General features: G+C 37.0%; 1 protein-coding gene across 1 annotated transcript in view; it reads right to left on the bottom strand.

Moving 5' to 3' along the window:
* LAMA2 (laminin subunit alpha 2) overlaps nucleotides 1-22,151 on the bottom strand; it is a 509,250-nt gene that overhangs the window by 226,751 nt on the left and 260,348 nt on the right. The window contains exons 19-22 of the mRNA XM_027770245.1: nucleotides 13,875-14,086; nucleotides 10,551-10,657; nucleotides 9,538-9,801; nucleotides 3,899-4,079 (exon numbers count right to left, since the gene is read on the bottom strand). Of these exons, the coding sequence (XP_027626046.1) occupies nucleotides 3,899-4,079; nucleotides 9,538-9,801; nucleotides 10,551-10,657; nucleotides 13,875-14,086 (764 nt within the window). The remainder of the gene's footprint in view (nucleotides 1-3,898; nucleotides 4,080-9,537; nucleotides 9,802-10,550; nucleotides 10,658-13,874; nucleotides 14,087-22,151) is intronic.

The following is a 22,151-nucleotide window of genomic DNA, read 5'->3' as shown; positions in this document are numbered from 1 at the left end:
AGAGACAGAGAGACAGAAAGTGAGAAATCACCCCCCAGGGGGGATGGCCATGCCACAATCTCCTCTCCTCCAGTCTCCTCTCAGGATCTTGGGCATGTACACACACGTGCCCAGCTTGAGTTTAAGCCACTGGGTCTGGGACTCAAACCGTGGTCAAGTATATGGGAGTCCAGTGACATAGCCATTATGCCAACTGCTGGTCCCGTAAATAAAATAATTCTTAAAAAAAATGAATACATGTTTAGCTTTTGTATTATGTTTAAGGAAGAACTGATATGAGATTCTATGCCAAATTTAACATGTTATGTAGAAATACTATAAAGTTTAGAATTTTTTTTGTATGTTTACTTTAAGTCCATAACTGATTTTTTTTTATGCTGTAAAGGTCAATTTCCTGTTGAAGAGCAGGATTTGCAATAAAAATCAATAAACTTAATAGGCTTGCCAAATTCACATATAGAGTTATAAATGACATACATGAGAATATTTCACTTTCGGGAACCAGCAGTTAGCGTAATGGCTAGGTCGCTGGACTCCCACGTAGTCGACCGCGGTTCACGTCCCGGACCCGGTGGCTTAAAACTCACACCGGGCGCGTGTGTGTGCTTGCCCAAGATCCCAAGAGGAGAATGGAGGAGAAGGGATTGTGGCGTGACCATCCCCTCTGTGGGGTGATTTCTCACTTTCTGTCTCTATGTCTCTCTCTGTCTGTCTGGCGAGCGCACGCGCCCTATAACAAAAACCTCTCAAAAAAAAAAAGAATATTTCACTTTTGCCAAAATTCAAAAATAGTTTAATTATAGATATTGATATATGTGTAAACATATTTTTAATTAATAGTTCCCACTTGCCTTGTTTCCTTTCAATAGTTTTTTTATTGTCTTTGCTATAATGTGATATAGACAGAGTAATAATTATCTACCTATTGTACATTCTCAAAGGATGCAAAATAAGGTTTGAGAAGATCTTTAAAGGCAACTAAGACAAGAAAAATATGTCACTCAATAGCTACTGTTGGCTCAGATACTAAGAATATATTTTAGTGCAGCATTTTTTTTTTATCAAAAAAAAAAAAACAGAAGCTAGAGAAGAAACGCAAAATTCTTGAATTCAAAGGGAAAACTAATTTTATGAGAAATTTTTAAATTGGGTCTATGATGATTGAATCATTTGTATGGAAAACATTTAAGATTTTTGGTTAAGTTCACTTTATAAGAGATCATAATTTTCATTGCTCCCAGCATTCCATGCCATCTTTGAAAAATATTTAGCACATGATCTTTGACATAGATTAAATCACATAAACATTAGTTGTGTTTGTTATTATTATTGCTGTTACTAACTTTCAGCCCAAAGATTTATCTCACACAGGCCTTTTGTTAAAAAAGAAAAATAATTTACATTATGTTGAAATGTATATGCCAAAAATGTCTTGGGTAATTTGAATCATTACTTGTGAATATGAATTTTCTAAGTAACTCGTCAGTCGAATCCTAACACTGAATAGGAAGATCTGAGACATTAGCTTGCATTCGCCTGCCAAGGCACAATGTTTACTATAGTTAATAACATTTATGAGGGACTGGCGTGGTGCTGCAGCAGTAATGTGCTGCTAAAGAGATGCTGGATCCATAAGGAAGAGCTCGGGTTTGGTTTCTTGGTTGATCTCTATACATTAGGCACATATGCACCCCATGATTTTGGCTGGTTGCAGGGAAGACTGAAGCGTAATAACCCTTTGAGGGTACAGGGCATTTATTTCTTTTTCTTCCCACCTTTGGGTGTCTCTCTCATAAAAGAAGTAAATAAACCTAAAAAATACTAATAATGATAAATAATCATGTTAAACACATAGTACGTATATGTCAGACATTACTATAAATATTTTGTAGTCATGAGCTCAATTAATTCTTACAAAAACTCTGTGAGGTAGATTCTATTATTATTTTAATTTGGTAGATGAATTTTGCATAGGGAAAACGAGGCGTGTCACTAGATAAATTCAGGTTGTCTGCTGCACATCATCCTTTATACTATAATACTATTCCTGCCTGTTAGGTGCTTTTTTTCTATTCTTTTTCTCGGGGCTACAATGCTACTAGGTCTACATTTCTAAACCATTATCACCATTTTATAATTTTAAATAACATTCTTGGCCTCACTTATAATTTATGTTAGTATATATATTCAAATGTATAGTACCTTCTCATTAATTCATATTAAATAAAACCATTAGTAAGAGTTGGATTTAAAGAACAGAGTGTATTTTTAAGAGCAACTTTGTAATTTTTAGTATTTATTTATAGATGTTGGCATAGAGATCACACACAGAGTTTTGGAAGATCTATAATTATAACATTCAGAAGCACTTACAAATGCTTAATTTATGATAAAACCATATATCAAAAGTGCTGGTGAATGTCTAAGTGATATACATTCTTTAAATACTTTTAGATATTACTCTTATTGCTTCTTCCATAAATTTTCCAAGAGGACTATTATAAATGACTGATAATAGTGTTTTAAAATATTACCATGGTGCTGAGAGTATAGGAGTTATCAAGGTTCAATCACTGAGTTTAGTAAGGAAAAGTAATATTCAATCTAGTGATTGTTGGAATAGGGTCAATTCCAGTGACCTATAAATCAAGGCTAATGATCAATCTTTACTTTTATTTTCAGTGTTCTAACTGGTGTTTTCTTATCTTATGTTTTGTGCAAAGGCTGTGGATGAACACATGGAAACACTTCTACCAGGCATCATGATTAGGTCTCCCTGCATTTTATCACAACCAAAATACCTAGATCCTGGAACCAGATAGCAGCATAGAGGTAAAGCACAACATTCTGTGAAGCTCCCTACAGAGAAGGTGCTCGGTTTGTGTCCAGAGACCTCCCTGAGTATTTCAGGCATCTGCATGTCCATGATCTGGTGCTGGTTGAGCTGGGAGTTGATCATAGTGTCAAGGTCCTACTGAGGATGCTTTCTCTCTCTCTCTCTCTCTTATTCATCAAATAAATTAAAAAAAAAAATAAAAGAAAAATAAAACATGTATCTAGAACCAACTTGTTTCTGTCTCGAAACATCACTATTTCCCAGCCAGCTGAAAGTAGTTGAAATTGTACTTGTTTTATCAATAAAAACAACAACAACAACAACAACAACAAAAAACCTTCCATGATCTTTGTACCAATTTTGCAATAGGAAAAGGAAAAGTTGAAATGTATTAGCTTGGGAGCCGAGTTTAAATTAAAATAACACTGACACCGGAAAATTGGAATATTTGACTTTCAAGTTGCATTAGTCATTGAGCAACTGGCCAAATGGAGGTCATGGACAAGGAGAGGCAATAGGATTGGGATCTGCTGATAGATTTCAATTGAGTGCTTATAAGCACAGTTATTTATAGGTCAGAGTTCTGAACTGCAATTAGTTCATTTAAAATAAACATACATTACTTGGTTAAAAGTTTTATATCATGTATTTGTGGTCTTTGTGCCTTTCCTTTAACAGAATGCACTGGTGAAGAAGCTAAGACACTGGGACCAGCAGTTAGTGTAATGGCTATGTCGCTAGATTCCCATGTAGTTGACCGTAGTTCAAGTCCCGGACCCAGTGGCTTAAATTCAGGCCGGGTGCATATGCGTGCATGCCCAAGATACCGAGAGGAGAATAGAGAAGAAGGGATTGTGGCATGGCCATGCCCCCTGGAGGGTGATTTCTAGCTTTCTGTTTCTCTGTCTCTGTCTTCCTGGCATGTGCATGTGCCCTCTAGCAAAAAACAAACAAACAAACAAACAAACAAACAAAAAAACCTCTCAAATAAAAAAAAAAAAAAAAAGCTAGGACACCAAAACTAGAAAATGTATATGCAGGACTTAAATCTGATTTTCAGACCTGTGCAGCCTCCTTCTTGGAAGTTGAAATAGCCATGGGCACAGTGGTCACATTTTTTGCCTGTGACACCAGGTTGGCACCAACATTGTCCAGTCTCTTCACAGTCGAACGACTTAGACCCAAAAGAATTGCAGTTGCAGGGAATACAGCCTCTTGCAGATTGTAGTCCAAAAGTTTCAGGCTGCCATAGAAGAGGAAAAAGAAAAAATGAAATTAATGATCTCACAATGAAAGAAGATGTACAATTCCAAGAGATCAACTAGGAAAAGAGGGTCCTTTTGCTACAAGGGTTCATCACTGGTGGTCTAACAACTGATTGCCATTTAATTGAATGGACCTTTCTATGATAATCAAAGAGAGAAAATTCAGTTACTTGAAATTTTATCAAGATTCACAACAGACTTAGGGCATTATCTTCATGTCTTTTATATTTTCAGTATCTTTATCCTATATAGCTCAAGGTTCTAACAACAATGGAGAAATAAGCTACAGGTGATAGTTCTAGTTTTAATTAAAATTTCTTACTTCCTTCATTCCTAATCTGAATTGATTACTTTGGGATGTTACAAACTCCTTCTACTTGGTTAAAAAAATAAATGCTTTCAGCATTATTAACCAGCAGTCTAACGGTAAAATAATTTCCCCCTAATATTTGATCTACTTTTTAACATATTTTAGATAGTTCTAATTATCACTACTGTGTTCACATGATAAATGTAATTTGCAGGTTATGCCTAAATTCCCAAATGATTGGTTTGACAGACATCTAGTTTCTTGGATTTCATTCTAACAATCCCAATTTTGTGAGAACATCTTGTGATTTGTGAGAACATTGAAGAACCAGATTAGGTAGGTAAATGTGAATGTTCGTCCTCTTACGAGTTACTCATATGCATATCCCTTATTTGTTTGTAACAAATAGTTTCTATAGTCTAGTTTTCATTACTTGCTTTCACTGATTTTTCTTGAAATGCATGTTATTAGGAAAAGAGTTACTATGCTAGAAAACACTGATGGATTCAAAATTCACTCCCACCAGAAAAAATAAAAAGCATGTATCCTACTTGAAGTATATCAGGTTGTCTTTTTAAATATAAAGTGTGTCACATTATTATGCTATGCTAATCTGGAAAATTAGTCTCAGTAATTACTTCTTTGTAAAAATAATTCTTATTTTAGAAAATTAGACTTAATAATTACTTCTTGTTAAAAATAAATCTTGCCACTTAATGTAAGCCACCCAAAGAGAAATGAATAAACCTCATTAGTTATTTTTGCTATTATTATTAACAATATTAAAAATAAGTTATAGAAAATAAAATAGTGGGTCAGCAGGTGACGTGGTGGTTAAAGGCGATAGACTCCCATATGGCCGACCACGATTCAAGTCCTGGACCTTGTGGCTTGCTTTCTCACGTTCCCTCACTCTGTCTTTCTCTAATCAAATTGGAAAATAATAATAATCATAAAGTTAAATAAAGTGATTCTAAAAAAATAGCACTGAAAATTAGAATTTTTAAATGATGGTAGGTAGCTAAGACTATTTTTTAATGTGAAATGAGTTGGTTTGATAATCATCTCAGTCTTTATATTTACATTATATTGCTTTATATTTATTTCTGGTTTTAATTCAGATTTTATTACATAATTATGGAAGAAAGTATATAGCAATTTTTTTGAGAGGTTTTTGCTATAGGGTGTGTGTGCTCTCCAGAAAGAGAGAGAGACAGAAAGTGAGAAATTACCCCCCCATGGGGGATGGCCACATCACAATCCTTTCGCCTCCAGTCTCCTCTTGGAATCTTGGGCATGCACACACACACTCCCGGTGTGAGTTTAAGCCACAGGGTCTGGGACTTGAACTGCTCTGGACTACATGGGAGTCCAGCAACATAGCCATTACGCCAACTGCTAGTTCTGTATATAATGATTTTAATGTGACTTTGAAATTAAATTTGCCTATATAAAGAAAAAAATAAAAGATGCAGTATTTTACTTATAAAAATAAATCCAATGTATAATTCTAGATACCTAGACTAGAGAAATAATCAGAAACTAGACAATGATTAAAGCACAAGCATGCACATTACAATATTATTTATCATAGTAACTACAGAGGCACTTAAATGCTTAATGTTAGAGAAACACTTGCACAAATTATGAAACATTCACACTATGAAATAATATACAACAACAAAGTCATGTTTTGAGCAGGTTCAATGATAGAAGCATGCTTAGGTTGTAGCATTAGGTAAAATTTTTACAAAGCATAACAAGGGACCAGCAAAGGCATAGTGGTTACATCACTAGACTCCCACATGGTCAACTGTGGTTTGAGTCCTGGATCTAGTGGCTTGAAAATAATGCTTGGCTCATGTGTATGTGTGCCCAAGATCCAGGAGGAAAATGGACGAAAAGGATTGTGGCATGGCCATTCCTCCTGGGGCATGATTTCCCACTTTCCCTCTCACTATCTCTCTCTCTCCAGGTTGTGCACATGCCCTAAGGAAAAAACCTCTTTAAAAAAAGAAAAAAAAGTATGTATACACTATGATTCTAATTATATACCTACAATAACACACATACCACTCAGACATACACAAATAGAAGCATACGTACATAGAAAAGAAGACTAGAATATATTAAGATAGTTTTGTAAACTTGCTGAATTGTGAAAATAGTACTTTGCATTTATCTTTATCTCCTTTGCTTAGTAATCTGAAAGCAGAGACAGTACTTTACAGTTATATTCATCTTCATTTCTAATTTTTTCACTTAGCACACACATGCACATTTAACAGGTAAACAATTAAATATTAAGAACTCCCAAATCATAGCTATTAAAAATTTCCAGTTGATTATTTAAGGAAATGTAGAAGAAAAATAGTCTTCATACTTTTCATGTATTTAAATAATGTAATTTCCAAGACTAACTTGTACCAAAATAAATACTGCCAAATTTCAGTAATAAAATTTTAATAAATTCAGTGTTTTAAAATTTCGAAGGCTAAGGAAAATCCATCTGGCAAATAAATTTTAAGAGCAAACATTCCAGGTAAGTCATGGAGATTAATGTGATGTAATAAGTATGGAAGATAATAGCAGAAAATTAGATGGGTTCCCTCACATATATTCTTTACGTTAGGGGTTATAATAAAACTAGTACTAGATATTATGCTTCCATGTGCCAAACACTGTTCTAGAACTCTTTGCAGATATGAATTCATTTGCTCTTCAAGATGAGTTGTTATCTCATTGCTTTTTTATAGTAGTAAAACTAAGGCACAGAAAGGTCAAGCAAGTCAGCCAAGGTCACCTGCTGGCCAGTTGTGGATAAGGATTACATATTAGCCATCACGGTCTCAGAATCTCTTAATTCTCACACGTACTGTCTCAGAGGAAACATAGTCTATGGACAAAACACTGCTTCACTCAACAGTATGGTAGAATATGTGGGAAAAGAGCATGTATAGAGTTGACTCTTTGCTAAATTTATATTTTGGAGACATTTTGATCAGTTATTTTCCTTTTCATTTTTTTTAAATATATGTATTTTTGTTTTCTTTTGCTTTCTGGTTTGCTATAGGGTTTATGCTCTTGCCAGAGAGAGAGGGAAAGTGAGAAGTCTCCCCCAAGGGGAAATGGCCACACTGCAATCCCTTCTCCTCCATTCTCCTCTCAAGATTTGGGGCACACATGGACATGGAAGCCTGAAAATCATGCTGGGTTCAGGATTCGAATCAAGCAATTGACCATATGGGATCCATTCTTCATTCTGCCTTAACCTTCACACCACTTGCTGGTCCTGAATTTGTTTTTGAATGACACAGTTTATTTTTAAAGACATCTTCATTTAATAAGAGTAGTAGTAATGATAGTAGTAGTAATACATAACATTTACTAAGAATTCTCCTTGCTTATGTTCTATGTGAGCTCTAATTTCTGTTCTGAAACAGCCTTGGATATATCTCAACTCTCGGCAAGAGAACTTGCAGGGCAGAATGTTGATGATGGACAATCTTCATGTTCCAGTCTTTTGGATCTACTACAGAAGTTCTGCAATGGAGTGAATATTATATCCTCCTAAACTCATATGTTGAAATCCTGTCCTCAAAAATGATATTATCAGGAGGTGGAACCTTCAGGAAGTAAGTAGGTCAGGAATGTGAGGCACTTATGAATAGGTAAGGGCCCTTGTGAAAACCTCAGATACAGTCTTTGGAAGGGTAATATGAGAAGGTAGCCATCTAGACAAAGAAGATCCTCAGTGAATCTTCCAGCATTTTGACCTTGGACTTCCCAGCTACCAAAACTTTGAGGAATACATATATGTAATTTATGAGCCATCCAATCTATGCAATTCTGTTGTAACAATCCCAATGGACCAAAACAAGCTCACAACAGGCCATGCTTTTTTAAGGTTTCTCTCAATCAAAGGCTGGTTACAGTAGATTACTAAAACCTTAATGCCCGAGTCAAGATTCTTCTACTAGGCAAATTTTGCTTGTTCCCTTTCCATCACCCAGGCCACAAACTTGGAATTTTGGCAGAGTGCACCAAATAAGGTTTTTCCTACCCAGCCTTTCCTTCTCTGTTTTCTTCTGCTACATGTTTTGCTCTCTTCTCCTTCATCCTTCATTTCTCCCAGGAAATCTCTTTGCATTTATTTCTTGGAGGAGCTAAGGATACACACACTCTGCAAAGCGAGTCTTACTATAGATAAAGAGGCTAAATTACAGAAAGAGCCAATGATCTTATAGGTGGGAAGCAATAAGAGTGAGATTTGATCTGAGCTAGACATATAGCAGAATCTGCTCTCTTAAAATGTCTAAAATTGAGCTAAGAAGCAAAACTATGATTTTTTTTTCCTTCTCCATTACTTTTTATTTCACCCTCTCCTTCTATCCCCTACTTTCAACTTCCTATTGGAACTGAATCTACACTGTTAGATCTTGTCTCTTATGTCTGCAACTCAGTCTCCTGGAATCTGGTCTTTTTTTCCTCTCTTCTCTTTTACCCTCTTCCTTCTTCCCAGCACTTTTTTTGTTTGTTTGTTTGTTTTTTCTGCTGTGTGAGATGGAGGACCAAAGTTCTACAATTGTAAAACACTTCCCTTATTTTGTGTACGTTGTGCATTTATACGTGTGAGAACATGTTCCTTGTGTTTGTTGTAAACATAAGAAAAATATGTTATGCAAATTAATGAAGTTCTTAATTACAATAAAATTGTTAGGCAAATGTCAGATCAATGGGTTAAAATTTCTTAGAAAAGTCACCTTCTTTGCCAGATTTTGTTTTATTTATTCACTCGTAAAATTGACTTTTCTTCAAATGATGCTTGAGGGTCCCTTCTGTTTGTAAGATTATAGGTTCCTATAGAAACATTTTAATTTTATTTCCACAAATATGATTAATTAAAGCTCTGTGAAACTATGATTTTGAATGTATTTTTAAAAACATATGGATAGTTCTTTTTTAAAAAATAGCAAGGCTTCAATCAGGAATGGCTGAATTTGTGCATTTGCAATTTGCACACTTAACAACCATTATTTGGTAAAATTGCCACCAGGGAACTTCAGTTGCAGCACACAAAACACAACATGCTGAGGCGCAAACCATGCAGTGCCTCTGGGATTTACCGGAGCTGGGGGCCGATAGGCTCCCCGAGGGCACCCACTGGAGCTGCTGAGATCCCACCTCTGGGGAGACCCCAGCACCCGCTGTGCTCTCGGTGGCTGATCCTCCTGTCGGTGCACCTGCCTGCTGAGGTTGCACTGTTTCCCTATGAAGCCCGATTTACAGACACACTGTCCTGTAATGTCACATTGCGGTGACACCGAGCCAACAGGATTGCAGTCACACAGTGCACAGAATTGCTTCTCTTGGTTCCACCACAGACTGGGCTTTAAAAGCCAACAGAGAAATAAAATAACAACAAAACAAAAAAGAGCACATGGTATTATTCAAGAGATAGAAGCAGATGATACTTTCAAACTTTTACAAAAATCTTGTCTGACATCTGAGAAATGCTTGCTTCTGCTGAATGGTCTTTATTACCAGTAAACTGTACACATTTGTATGAAAGAGCCCGCACAAACCTATCCACTCTCATGGAATATCTCAAGGGGCTCACCATACTGAAGGCAGGGCAATAGATAAGTTCAGAGACTGAACAAGACGATGCATCTAAAAAACACCTTGATTAACATCCCTACTAAAAACTTTTGGAGAGCTCACTGGAGCTAGCTTTTAAAGGACAGCAGTAGAAAAAGGCATTTGTTAAAAACAAAGGAAGCGACACATTTTTATTCTGCCAAAAAACAAAGGCAAAAGAAAGAATATTTTACTCTCCATAGACCAGGATTAAATTTGTATGTCATTTGCTTCAGAAGCATCTGAATTACAGCATTATACAAACATATACAATATATACATTATACGAGTTCATTACCAAAGAAATGTAGAAGGTCAAATGCTAATGTACAGCATTTTTGCTCTATACTGAGAAGCATCTCACTGATCACAGAAAGTTTACTTGTAGAGTTAGACAATCCTGAGGCCATCTTTCAGTAAAGTATATAAAATATGTCATTGAAAGGCAATACAAATGTTCAGAGAACAAATAATTCACTGGTCAGCACTTACTCCTCACCTTACATTCATCACATCGCCGTCCCTGGACGTTGGGTCTGCAGTCACACTGTCCAGTTTGAGTGTGACAAACCTCAGAGAAGGAGCCGTTGACATTACAGTGACAGGCTGCAAAGAGAAGAGAGATCTGTAGAAACACCTCCCATAGTCTTACAGGGCTTGTTAAATAATAGATCCCAAATGATAATATGAACACCAAATTCAGCAACAGAATGTTTTTTGAGTTGCTAAGTATTCTTTGTTTGTTTGTTTGATTTCTATAACAATTCTACACATTTACATAAAGGCACTAGCACAGTTCCTGGCATATCTTAGGCTATGACAATATTAACGTCATCATTATTATTATAATCTTGAGAATAAAGACCGTGACATTCTAAAAAGCCCTAACTTACATAGGGCTACCTTCTTAGTAGGTGACATAACAGGGTCCAGAATTTGACTGAGATCTAGAGTTCCCTAACTCCAGGTGCAAAGCTGTTTCACTTCATCCTAGATACATGGGGGGAATATTTAAAATATAACCCTATTGTAAGAAATGCATACTGACTCTAGGACTAAAATCCTTTTGAGAAACTATAGAGCTTAATAGCACCCTTGGCATAATATGAATGTCACTATTAATCAAGCAACATTTATAATTAATCTTTTCAATATAATAATCACTTGCAATGTGTCAGTTTCTGTGTTAAATTTAAAAAACGAACTTGAGATGAAATAAATATATATATACCATTAAGACGAGAAAAGTATATAAGATAACTGACACATTGTTTCAAGAGTATTAGAAATATAGCATAATAATTTTTAAGAATCACTTTTAATTTACAATTTGCAGACTATCACCAAAGGTAGGAAAATATGTAGATTAGATTTCTTTTGTCCTTTTTATGTTATGAAGTTGTCTGATGTTATTCTGAGACATAGAATATGTCAGTCTAAAACTTAAGTGGACTTTCTTACAATTGGAACAGTAATTAATGGCTTAGTCTGTATTCTACAAGTGTATTTATAATGATATATATAATTTCTTTGATATTAGAATAAAGATGTGAGGGGGTAAGGACATAGAAATTCAGATTACTCATAAATGGTTTGGGTAATTTTATACAATGCCTCTGAATATTTAGAATTTACATTTTTTTTAGTGTGGAGATTAAAAAAATTAAATTTAACGTAAATGTAATGGAAATTAATTAATGTAATCTTTTAAAAAAGCAATATAAAATTTGGTTAACACGGCATTTTTAATGGAAAAGTATTGCAGAAAGAATATGTAAAAATTTAAAATGCAAAATCTGTTTCTTTGTATTTATGTGGTTTATGTGTACATATGTAGAGACAACTAAAATAATTATTTTCATAAACTTCCTTTTCTTGAGGATTTGCCACCTATGCATAGAACTATGTATAATGTCCATGAAAAAATATGATAATATATTCTAATGTGTTTTTTATCCCTTTAATTATAATTACTAATATATGCTGAAGAGCCTTGATAGTCATAATTATGTCTATATTCATGGTAAGCAGTATAAAAATTGGCGAAGGTTCAAAATGTTTTCATTTTCACATTCTCCTATATATTATGAAGTCTTCAGGTCATAGATACCTGAAGTAAGTTACCATAATAAAATAAATGGAATAATACCCTAACCTTCATTGCTGCTGCAAAGGAGCTAGCACTTGTCCCAGAGTCCCAAAGGATGCTCTCTAAAGGCTTGATCCTTTAGTCCCCACAGAAAACTCATGAGTCTTTCTGATAATGGGGAAACTAAGTCTCAGTGAGGTGAAATGTCTTGCCCAAGGTCACACAGCTAGAAAGTACAGATCCTGGACAATTCATTAGAATGGGTAGAAATCTTAAGCCTCCAGTGATTTTACATATATGCCAAAATCCAGTGCTTAAAGGCACTATAGGCTTGTTGGAAATTTTGTTTTAAAAATGATCAGTTTACGCATAATGTTAATAGATGCCAATTGTTCCAGAAAATGATTTATGATTCAATTAATTATCATTTTTTTTAAAGTTTTGTAATAGGGCATGTGTGCTCACCAGAGAGAGAGAGAGAGATAAAAAGAAAGTGAGAAATCACCCCCCAAGGGAGATGGCCACGCTGCAGTCCCTTCTCTTCCATTCTCCTCTCAGGATCTTGGGCATGCACACGCCTGATGTGAATTTCAAGCTGCTGGATCTGGGAATGGAACTAGGTAGCTGGCCATGTGGGATCTAGTGTCTTAACCTCTATGCTACCTGCTGGCCCATAAATGATCATTTTTAAATGATAAACCAACTTGTACTCATAGTCTAAACCTATGATGAGAAAGATACATTTCTTACAGAAAATGGGATACATTCCTAGGTCATTGGTGCTTATAGCAGAGATGGTAACAGACTACATTTCCAGCAGGTGCTAAAATTCTGCAGGTTCTGAAACCCACCGGCATGATTGAAAGTGTCTCTTCTTATATCATAAATTTGACAGAAATGAACTGTTGGGCAAGTCTCCTAATTTGCTCTGCCTACAGAGTATGACTAGAGATAAAACTGGTGGTGGCATAAAGCACTCGTATGCTAATGTAGACCCACATTCTATTTGATTCCACAGCAATATTTCCTTTGCGTATTATATTACCACTAATATAAATCATTTGTAAATTCTATGTGACACTGAATAACGCAGCTAAGGAGGCAAAGATGAGGGGAAGAATATACTGTGCTAATATGGATGAAGCCCAAGAGTAGCTAATTTTGTGGAAGAAAAACACAAAAACAGCATTCCTTGAATAGTCTTAAGATGAAGGTTCACCACTGAATAGTTATGAATGGCAGTGTGTGAAAATATTGGCAGAATTTTGCACCTATTATGAAACAAAAAACTGCAAAGTTCACGTGTGAAAGGATAACTGATGAACATCTCTGATAGGTACTAAAGACATAATATGAGCAGATAAATGTATTTCAAGCAAATGATTAGAATTCACATAAATAAAAGGATAAATAGTTTCTGCCTAATTTCGAAATTATTTTTTCCTTCTATGGAAATAAGTTCATTTGGAAATCCTCATTCCACATGTAAACAGAAATATGTGTGTCATTTGAAAAACAATGCTTCAACATGGCAGCAATTTTCAAAGGATTTACTCAATTAGTTAAGACAAAGAAATATTTTAGAACATGTAGACTCTATGTTGATGCTGGTGCATCTATCATCCATGTTTTACACATCATTTCCTACTTTCCAGTCCCCATTCAAGAACTCATCAGCTGCTTTGAGGTACGATGCATCAATTCTGTCAGGAGCATCAATAGTTCAGGACTTACGCTGACAGTTCTTTGCATCAACTGCGTCTCCAAAATATCCATCAGCACAGAGCTCACAGTACCGGCCTGTTGTACCTGGCTTACATATCAGACAGGAGCCAGACAAGCTGTCACAGCTGCCAGGGATGGAGAAGTCAAGGTTGTCATTGCATTGGCATGGCTGACATGATCCTCCAGGTACAGAAGGTTGTCCAAAATAGCCTTCTGCACACCTAAAGTGAAAGATTTCAGCCGTGAGTGTTTCAGGGGAATTCACGAAACCCAACAAGGACAAATTTTACATACTTTCGGACATGACCCCTCTCTCAGGATGATGGCTTTTCCTTTTAAGTGTCCCTTTTCTCAAATGCAAGGTGATTAAAAAAATGTTTTCCTATAACAGCAGTGTAGAAACAAGATGAAATTCTGCCAGCCCCACAAGTAATTAGATTTCAGCCAGAAAATAAATAAATAAATAAATAAAAAGTCTTGTCACAGGCACCGAAGACAAGACCAAAGCATAATAAGAAATCTGCTACTGGCACTCGGAGGAGCCTGGGTCCATGTTGGAAAGCCTTTGTAGTACAACACATCATATGTCTCTACTCCAGTTGGTTGTTTTCTGTACAAATCTGTAAGGTGCACGTTTGTTGTTGTTGTTGTAGCAAGAGCTTGTTATGAGGAAACAGGCTCCAGAAGAAATTCAACAGTGAGAGTTCAGAATATATTACAGAGAAACTGTGATTTGAAAGATTCTAATTATTTTTGTGGGGGCTGTTGGTATCTCTGAATTAGTAGATGCGTATCTATTTGCATATGCATTTAGAGGTGGAATTTCATTGAAGTGTCTTTCCTAAAGGGAAGTCTGAAGTTGTATGCCTGCATATTATGGCCACATGTTACAAAATGATGCTGACCTGTGTCATAGCTCATATTGGCAAATTCTAAGTCTTTTCATTTTTTTTTTATAACTTCAAACTACTATACATATTACTAAAGAAGACAAATGCATTTTTTGCCTATAAGGCATAAAAATGGATTTTTAAAAGTTACAGTACTGTTCCAGCCACAGAGGGGTATCACTGTGCAATGCTGGAACCACGTGGGAGTCTCAGATCCCGAGTGAACTCGAACATGCTTGGCACACCCGCATATATCTGTCATCCAAGCTGGCTGGGAGGCTGGTAGTCGGGGAGCATTGCTGTGTGGCGAGACCTTGTCAGAGTGGCTTGTCTCTCTCTCTCTATCTCTCTGCCATGAAAAAATAGGGAAAAAAATCGTAATATCAAATTTTCCTTGATTCAGATGTTACATTTAAAATGCTTGAGTGGAAGCAACAGATGGCATAGTGGTTACGTTGTAGGACTATCACATGGTCAACCAGGGTTTGAGTCCTGGACTTGGTGGCTTAAAAATCATGCCAGGTACCTGTGCGTGTGGTCCTGAGATCCTAGGGTAAGAATGGGGGAAAAGGGATTACAACATGGCCATCGTCCCTAGGGAGTTATTTCTCATTTTCCCTCCCACTGCTTCTGTTTTTTTTTCTCTCTCCAGTGAGCATGCATGCCCAAAGGCAAAAAAAAAAAAAAAAAAAAAAAAACTTAAAAAAAAAATACTCTAAAAAATAAAATAAAATGCTCACGGCCTGGACAGTGGTGCAGTAGTAAAACTAGAAGTAAAAGAGTGGGAAGTGGCATGAACATCCTCGAGGGTGTGCTCTCTCTCTCTCATTCTCTCCCTTGCCCATGGAATCAATAAGTAGACTAAAATCATAAACTGTTACTTCATGTTACAGATACATCCAGATAGGCAGTGCCGGCTGATATTCTGCTCTGTCTTCTCTTTCAGAGACGTCAGCTCGTGCTCCATACTGCACCACACTTGACAAAGGGGAAATGAAGCAGGACACCTGAAGTCTGTGTTCACCCTAGCTCTGCAGTCTGTACCATCTTATCAAAATAAGTCTCCCGCAGCAAGGGTCACGACTGAGGGGGAGCGAAAACAAAGGGAGCGGAAAGTATCATCTCCTCAGTAGGACACTCATTTAATGCTCCTCTACTCACAGACAGGAAGTCGCGGTGTAGAGGAAGGTTCTCTAGCTTGTGAAATAGACATTTCTATCTGGTGTAGATCCAGTTCTACACATTGAGGGTATTTTAATAGCATCGTATTTACAGGCAAAGTCACTCAGGGGCTACAGATACATTCTATGTTCTAGAAAATGTATAGAGGCCATAATAATTTTGTAGATTTAATCTTTATCGTAATTTTTAAAATGAGATTACTAGTTTTAATTATATTCACAAAATATTTTGCGAATTATGAAAATTGTACAAATATAGCTTAGGGAAAAATACCACCCACAAATACAATTATTCATTAACTTTCATTATAAACTATAAAATAATGCTTGAATGCCTAACGTTCCTGCCCAATCCTTTCAGGAGTGGTACTTAATAAAGATAATAAGAAGTCTTTTTGAATTTCAACCTGGCTCTTGTCTCATTTGACATGCAGAGCTGATGATCACATCCACCTATATGCACAGCTCATTTTGTTTACCACGAAAAGACTGACTTTGTTCTGCCAAAAGAAAGATATGCAATGATCATTATCATAGCCAACAAAACCCCATTATTTTCAGCTCACTTTCCTCAAAATAACTTACTGTCCTCAGGAGAGATGGCATTATATAACTAGATCTGGGCATTTTTCTTAACATAGATACCAATTAATAAGTTCAAAATTCTCCCGCGATGGAAAAAAAAAAAAAAAACCCTCAGTCCAGTGAGAAAATGACTATAATTAAATAGAATAACTAAAGAAGCATCTGCCTTTTATTTGTTACAGGACATGCAAGGGAAATTTGTGAATACACCTGATTGAAAATTTCATATGACATTTCATTGAAGGTGGATCATTTTCTGTAGCACTTTCAGCACATTACTGGTGTGTGCGTGCGTGTGTGTGTGAGTGTGTGTGTGTGTTTCTATACATAGAACTGTATTCTTAGAGACCTAGGAAAATGTTCCACTAAAAATGAAAAAGCAATTCTAGGGTGAGGGTATACAATACTGCTAATCATGTGATTTCTATGAGTGATAATAGCATTTTATAGTCTGATCAAGTTGGAATCAACTAATTAAAATTAGTTGAAATCAGTCCTTTGGACCTTTCCAGTATCTCAAGATTTCCCTATACCAAAATTAATTGCAGTGTATAATCTGAAGCTCTCTCATTTTCATACACAAGACAGAATAAGGACTTTTTTTTTTTTCGTTAACAGTTTATTGGATTTTCTTTGCTAGAGATGGACAACTTGACGAAAGAAAGCCACTGTTCCTTTTCACATTTGTTAACCTTTTCAAATTGAATTCAATATTTTTGAAAGAGACTCTTTAAATGTAAATAAGACTCCGGATAACATGCAGTTATGTGTAACCACACCATTAAAGCTATGGATAATTTGGAAACAATATGAGGGGCCTGTAAGGAGGGAGGAAGGAGGAGAAGGAAGAGAGAAAATGCCAGAAGGGGAGAGAAGCAGAAGTGCCAAGAGAGCAGAGCACTAGGGGGCTTTTATCTCATTCTGTACCTTCCTCTTTTATTCTTTCTAAACAACTCCTAGCTAAAATCTATGTCTACTTTCCCATTAACTATAACTAAAAATAGTGACATGCTAACTTCAATCTCCCCAAGCAAACTATTAGGCAGTCGGGAAAGTCAGGACATATTTTTCTGTTTTTTTTTTTTTTTTTTTTTTTTTAATGCAAAACTGTGTCATGATTTTTTGACAGCCCAATGCAAAAGCTCTGGCTTTTGCCCCCTTCCCTCTCTTCCTCATAAATAAATAAATAGATAAATAGATAAATATAAAAAAATCACAACTTTGAGCACTTCCGTGTGATCTTAACATAAATGGAGCACAGTCTTTATATGACAGTCCCTCGAAGAAGTAAAAGATGCAGCAGTAAACAGCTAGGGCTATGCAAAGGCTGTTATGGAAGCATAGAAGTCAGCACCCAGCTCTGATTAGGATTTATTATCAAGGACCCGTTGAGGATGACAGAGCAAATTCTGAAGAGCTTAGTAGCCGTTGGCACCGACATAGGAGTGAAGAGACTGCAGTATTGCAGGCAGAGGGTGGGGGAGTAGGTGGAACAGTACTGGCAAAGGCACAGAAGTGGGTGGCTGGAGTACACTGCAAGGGCTTGATTGTGTTGTAACTCTGAGTCCTTCCTACTTCCCATTTGATGGAATCATCAGCTAAAGATCCAGGAGGTTTGCTTATTTGTAGGGCACATTTCTGCAAATCAGAAAAAAGTGTCCTCTCTAGGCATTTGGAGAAGTGAAGAGACAATAGGTATGTCTGGGTACCCAGGCCCAGCACAGAGGTGCATGGGCAGAAAGAAGGCACACTAGATTCAAACCCCAGTTACTCCCTTTTCCCAGTGTACAAACTGCACGGTCAGACTTGAGTGGCTCTTTGAAGCCTCATTGGGAGTCAGTATTGCTGGTGGTGCTACCAGGTTGGTTTCTGTTACTCTGTGACCTCACACTCTCCACCTAGCATCCAAGGGCTTGGAGGGACTCACAAGTGAATAGAAAATGACTCATCAATAAAGTGTTCAGAAGGCGATCAGACTTGTTCCTGATTTAATAATTTCTGGAGCAGAGAGAACATTTAAATGGGATGTGGAAACTGAAATTTTAAAAACAAAAAGACACTTTTTTTTTAATATCTAAGAGGTGTCATGAAGATAAAATCATAGGTTTATTTTCAAAATATTCGGAGATTAGACTCAAATAGCTCCTGCATTCTCAGCAGCAATTCTGAAATTAGTGTCGAATTTCTTCCTTTGTCTCCTCACCTAGGGAGGAGCTGGTAAAATTTGTCAGGTGGAAGGAGCAGGGTTTAGGAAGTCCTTGTGCCCCATTAAGTCTCACGTTGTTCTCCAGCACCCACTAGTGAACTAGCCACAGGCTTTTAAATGTCTTTCTCCATGATGTATAATATGAGGCTGAGGTTACAAACTTATTCTGAAAGTAACTTAGCATCCAGTAGAGCAGGTGTCATCAGCTTTAACTAATTTTTGTTTTAAAAATTATTTATTTAATTTTATTTATCATTATTATTATTTTTCAATTTGCTACAGAATGCGTGTGCTCACCAGAGAAAGAGAGACAAAGAAAGAGAAGAAGAAGAGTGAGAAAGCAAGCCTCCAAGTCTGGGACTTGAACTGCAATCAGCCACGTGGGAGTCCAAGGCCTTAACCATCATACCACCTGCTGCCCTTTAACTCATTTTCTGCTCTATATTCTTTTTGATTTCTCTGGATGCTCCGATGCTTACTTAATTCCCTTTCATGTTTCTCTGCTTTCCAATCTTTCCCCCTCTCGTCCAGGCAATAAAGGCCATCTTAGCAGGTCTGCCATGATGAATACTCTCTCTGTCATAACCTGTTAAGCAGAGATAACCTCAAAGGCGTGGGTGCTGTGGCCCCACCTGAATGTTTCCCCAGCTCTAACTGGTGTTCTACATGTGGCAATATTTTGTTGTGTTTTTATTTGCCATCCCCTTGTTTACTATTTTTCTTTACTCCCTCAACATAAGAAGTAAGACCATCTAGTGCATCTCCCTAATGCCAGGTGAAGGGATATGACAGGGCAGAAAGTAGAAACAGGAATCTTGTATACTTTGCACTCCAAAAGCCTCCAAACAGAAAATGGGATGCGCCTAGACAGGCAAAAGGAGAAGTGATTCTAGCAGAGATGCCGATGGGTCTTAGTGTGATCTGAAAGAAACAGGATAATTCCTGTGCCTGTGATTGAAAATGAAGGGCAAGTCACTGAGTGGGGGGAGGACTAGGTCTGCAGAAATAATGCTTGGATGAATTACGATGCTGGTTGCCCCACTATATCCCTTGGCCCAACACCCACCTCCCTCCAAAACACACATACATTGAAGTGTACACACCCTTTGGTACCAATAAACTTACTAGAACTTGGATTCAATCTTGGAGGTGGGGAGGGAGGAAAAAGCTTTAAATCTGCTGAGCTTATGTTTCCAAGCTCTCATAGCTCCCACATATAGAGAGGAATCTCTTGGGCTGGCCCAAAATATAGCAGTTGATCACTGTACACTGAGAGCTGGATCCCATATGACAAACAGGGGTCTGAGTCCTGGCCCCTATGGTTTGGGGAACACATTAGCCATATGTGCCCAAAATGCTAGTGACAGGGAGAAGTGGAGGAAGTGGGATTTTAGTGAGAATACACCCCTTGAAGGGTGCTTTCTTTTCTCTCGCTCTCTCTTTCTCTCTCTCTGGTAAGATCACATATTCCCTGGCAACAGAGGAAAAGAAAAAATAATAATAAAAAGATAACAAGGGAGCCTCAAAAATAGAAATTAGAAATAAAAATATAAAGCTGTAATTCTTATCCACTGATCTGTAGTCTAAGATAAATAGTTTTTATATATTTTTAATTAGCACATAATAATTGTGTATATTTATGGATTGTGTTACGTTTTTACTTTATAATAAAAGCAGAGGATTTATGGCTACATAAATCTAAGAAACATAAAGGTAAAGGTAAACATATTGAACAGATATGTTCACTACATACTAGAGTACATGCCAGAACTTTTAATATGCTGGTGAATACGTCCCAAATTTGTGTGATCACAGAATTCCTTATTCCAGGAACATTTACAGTTTGGGAAACACTGCTTTAGTGTTTACATTGCTGATTTTATGTTGGTCATGTACAGAGGCTGATCACACAAATCACAGACAGAAGAGTTTTGATTACAAAATTTTCAATGCAACCAGTATCTGTCTTCTTACCCTGACCCTTGCCCTCCCTCCCACTTCAATATACACATCTCAGAAAATGTTTCTCTGAGTATTTTGTCATCTAATGGGTTTTTTGGCTCATATATGCAGAATGAAATGATAAATATTGGAGATTCTGGAAAATGCTCATCCAAATACAGGCTAAAAATATATTGTGTACCATGGTCTATATGTTAGTGGTTCATGATTTTTATCTTTAATTTGCTAGGGGTTGTAAGCACTTGCAGGAGAGGGTCAGAGAGACAGAAAGAGAAAGAGGGAAAGTGAGAAATCACCTCCCACAGGATACAGTCAAGCTGTAATCCCTTCTCCTCCACTTCTTCATCTTTTTGGAATTTGGGGCATAACTGCACACACAGTGGGCTTGTTTCTCAAGCCTCCGGGATCTGGAAATTGAGCCATATGATTGGAAATGTGAGATCCAGGACCTTAACCACCACCCCATGGTCTGGCCCTATCATTATTTGAATTTTTTAAAAATTTGTGGGACCAGCAGTTGGTGTAATGGCTATGTCGCTGGACTCCCATGTAGTCATCTGCGGTTCAAATTCTGGACCCAGCGGCTTAAACTTACACCGGGCACAAGTGTGTGTGTGTCCTGGATCCTGAGAGAAGAATGGAGGAGAAGGGAAGAAGGGATTGTGATGTGGCCATCCCCTCTCGGGGGGTGACTGCTCGCTTTCTGTCTCTCTATCTCTCTCTGTCTTTCTGGTGAGCACACGCACCCTATTAGCAAAAACATCTCAAAAAAATTGCTATGGGATGCAAGTGGCAAGTGTTCACTGGAAAGTATCAGAGAGAGAGAGAGAGAGAGAGCGAACTTGAGAAAGCACCCTCCAGGGTGATTGGTCACACTGCAATCCCTTCTCCATTCTTTCTGGATTTGGGGAACCCATACACACATGCTGGGCATTTTTCAAGCAGTCAGGTCTGATTGTTTTTGACTGGATTACTTGAGTTGGAGAGAGAAGATATACCATTTTCTACACTGCATGTACATGTTGCCATCTTCTTTGAAATCAGATTAATATAGATTTTAGATGGGAAATCATGTTGTCAGGTAATTCTTTCCTTGGTGATTTTTAATTAGATTCTTTCCAGAATACATGCAACCATTCACACTTGGATTTAAAAAGATGTGAACTGCTTGAGGGCAAGGATGGTTGTGTCTAACGCCTACCTCATACCTAGCACATGGTAGGTGCTGAACAGATGTTCGTTAAATAAAATTTAACATTTTAAATTATAGATGGTTTAGAAATTGTTGAAGGCATCTAGAAACTATACGCAGGAAACAAAGCAATAAAAATACACCAGAGATTATGCTCCCCTAGGTAAGTAGATTTAATGGTCTTGTATGACAGAGCAGCTGTCATTTTCCAGTTGCAAAAAAAAAAAAAAAAAAAAAAAGGGAAGTTTCTAGGCAGCGGGGATTGGGCAT

This window comes from Tupaia chinensis, unplaced genomic scaffold, assembly GCF_000334495.1.
Source record: "Tupaia chinensis unplaced genomic scaffold, TupChi_1.0 Scaffold000117_2, whole genome shotgun sequence".
In the NCBI taxonomy this organism is placed as follows: domain Eukaryota; kingdom Metazoa; phylum Chordata; class Mammalia; order Scandentia; family Tupaiidae; genus Tupaia; species Tupaia belangeri.
This window is presented reverse-complemented; position numbering and strand designations above follow the sequence as displayed.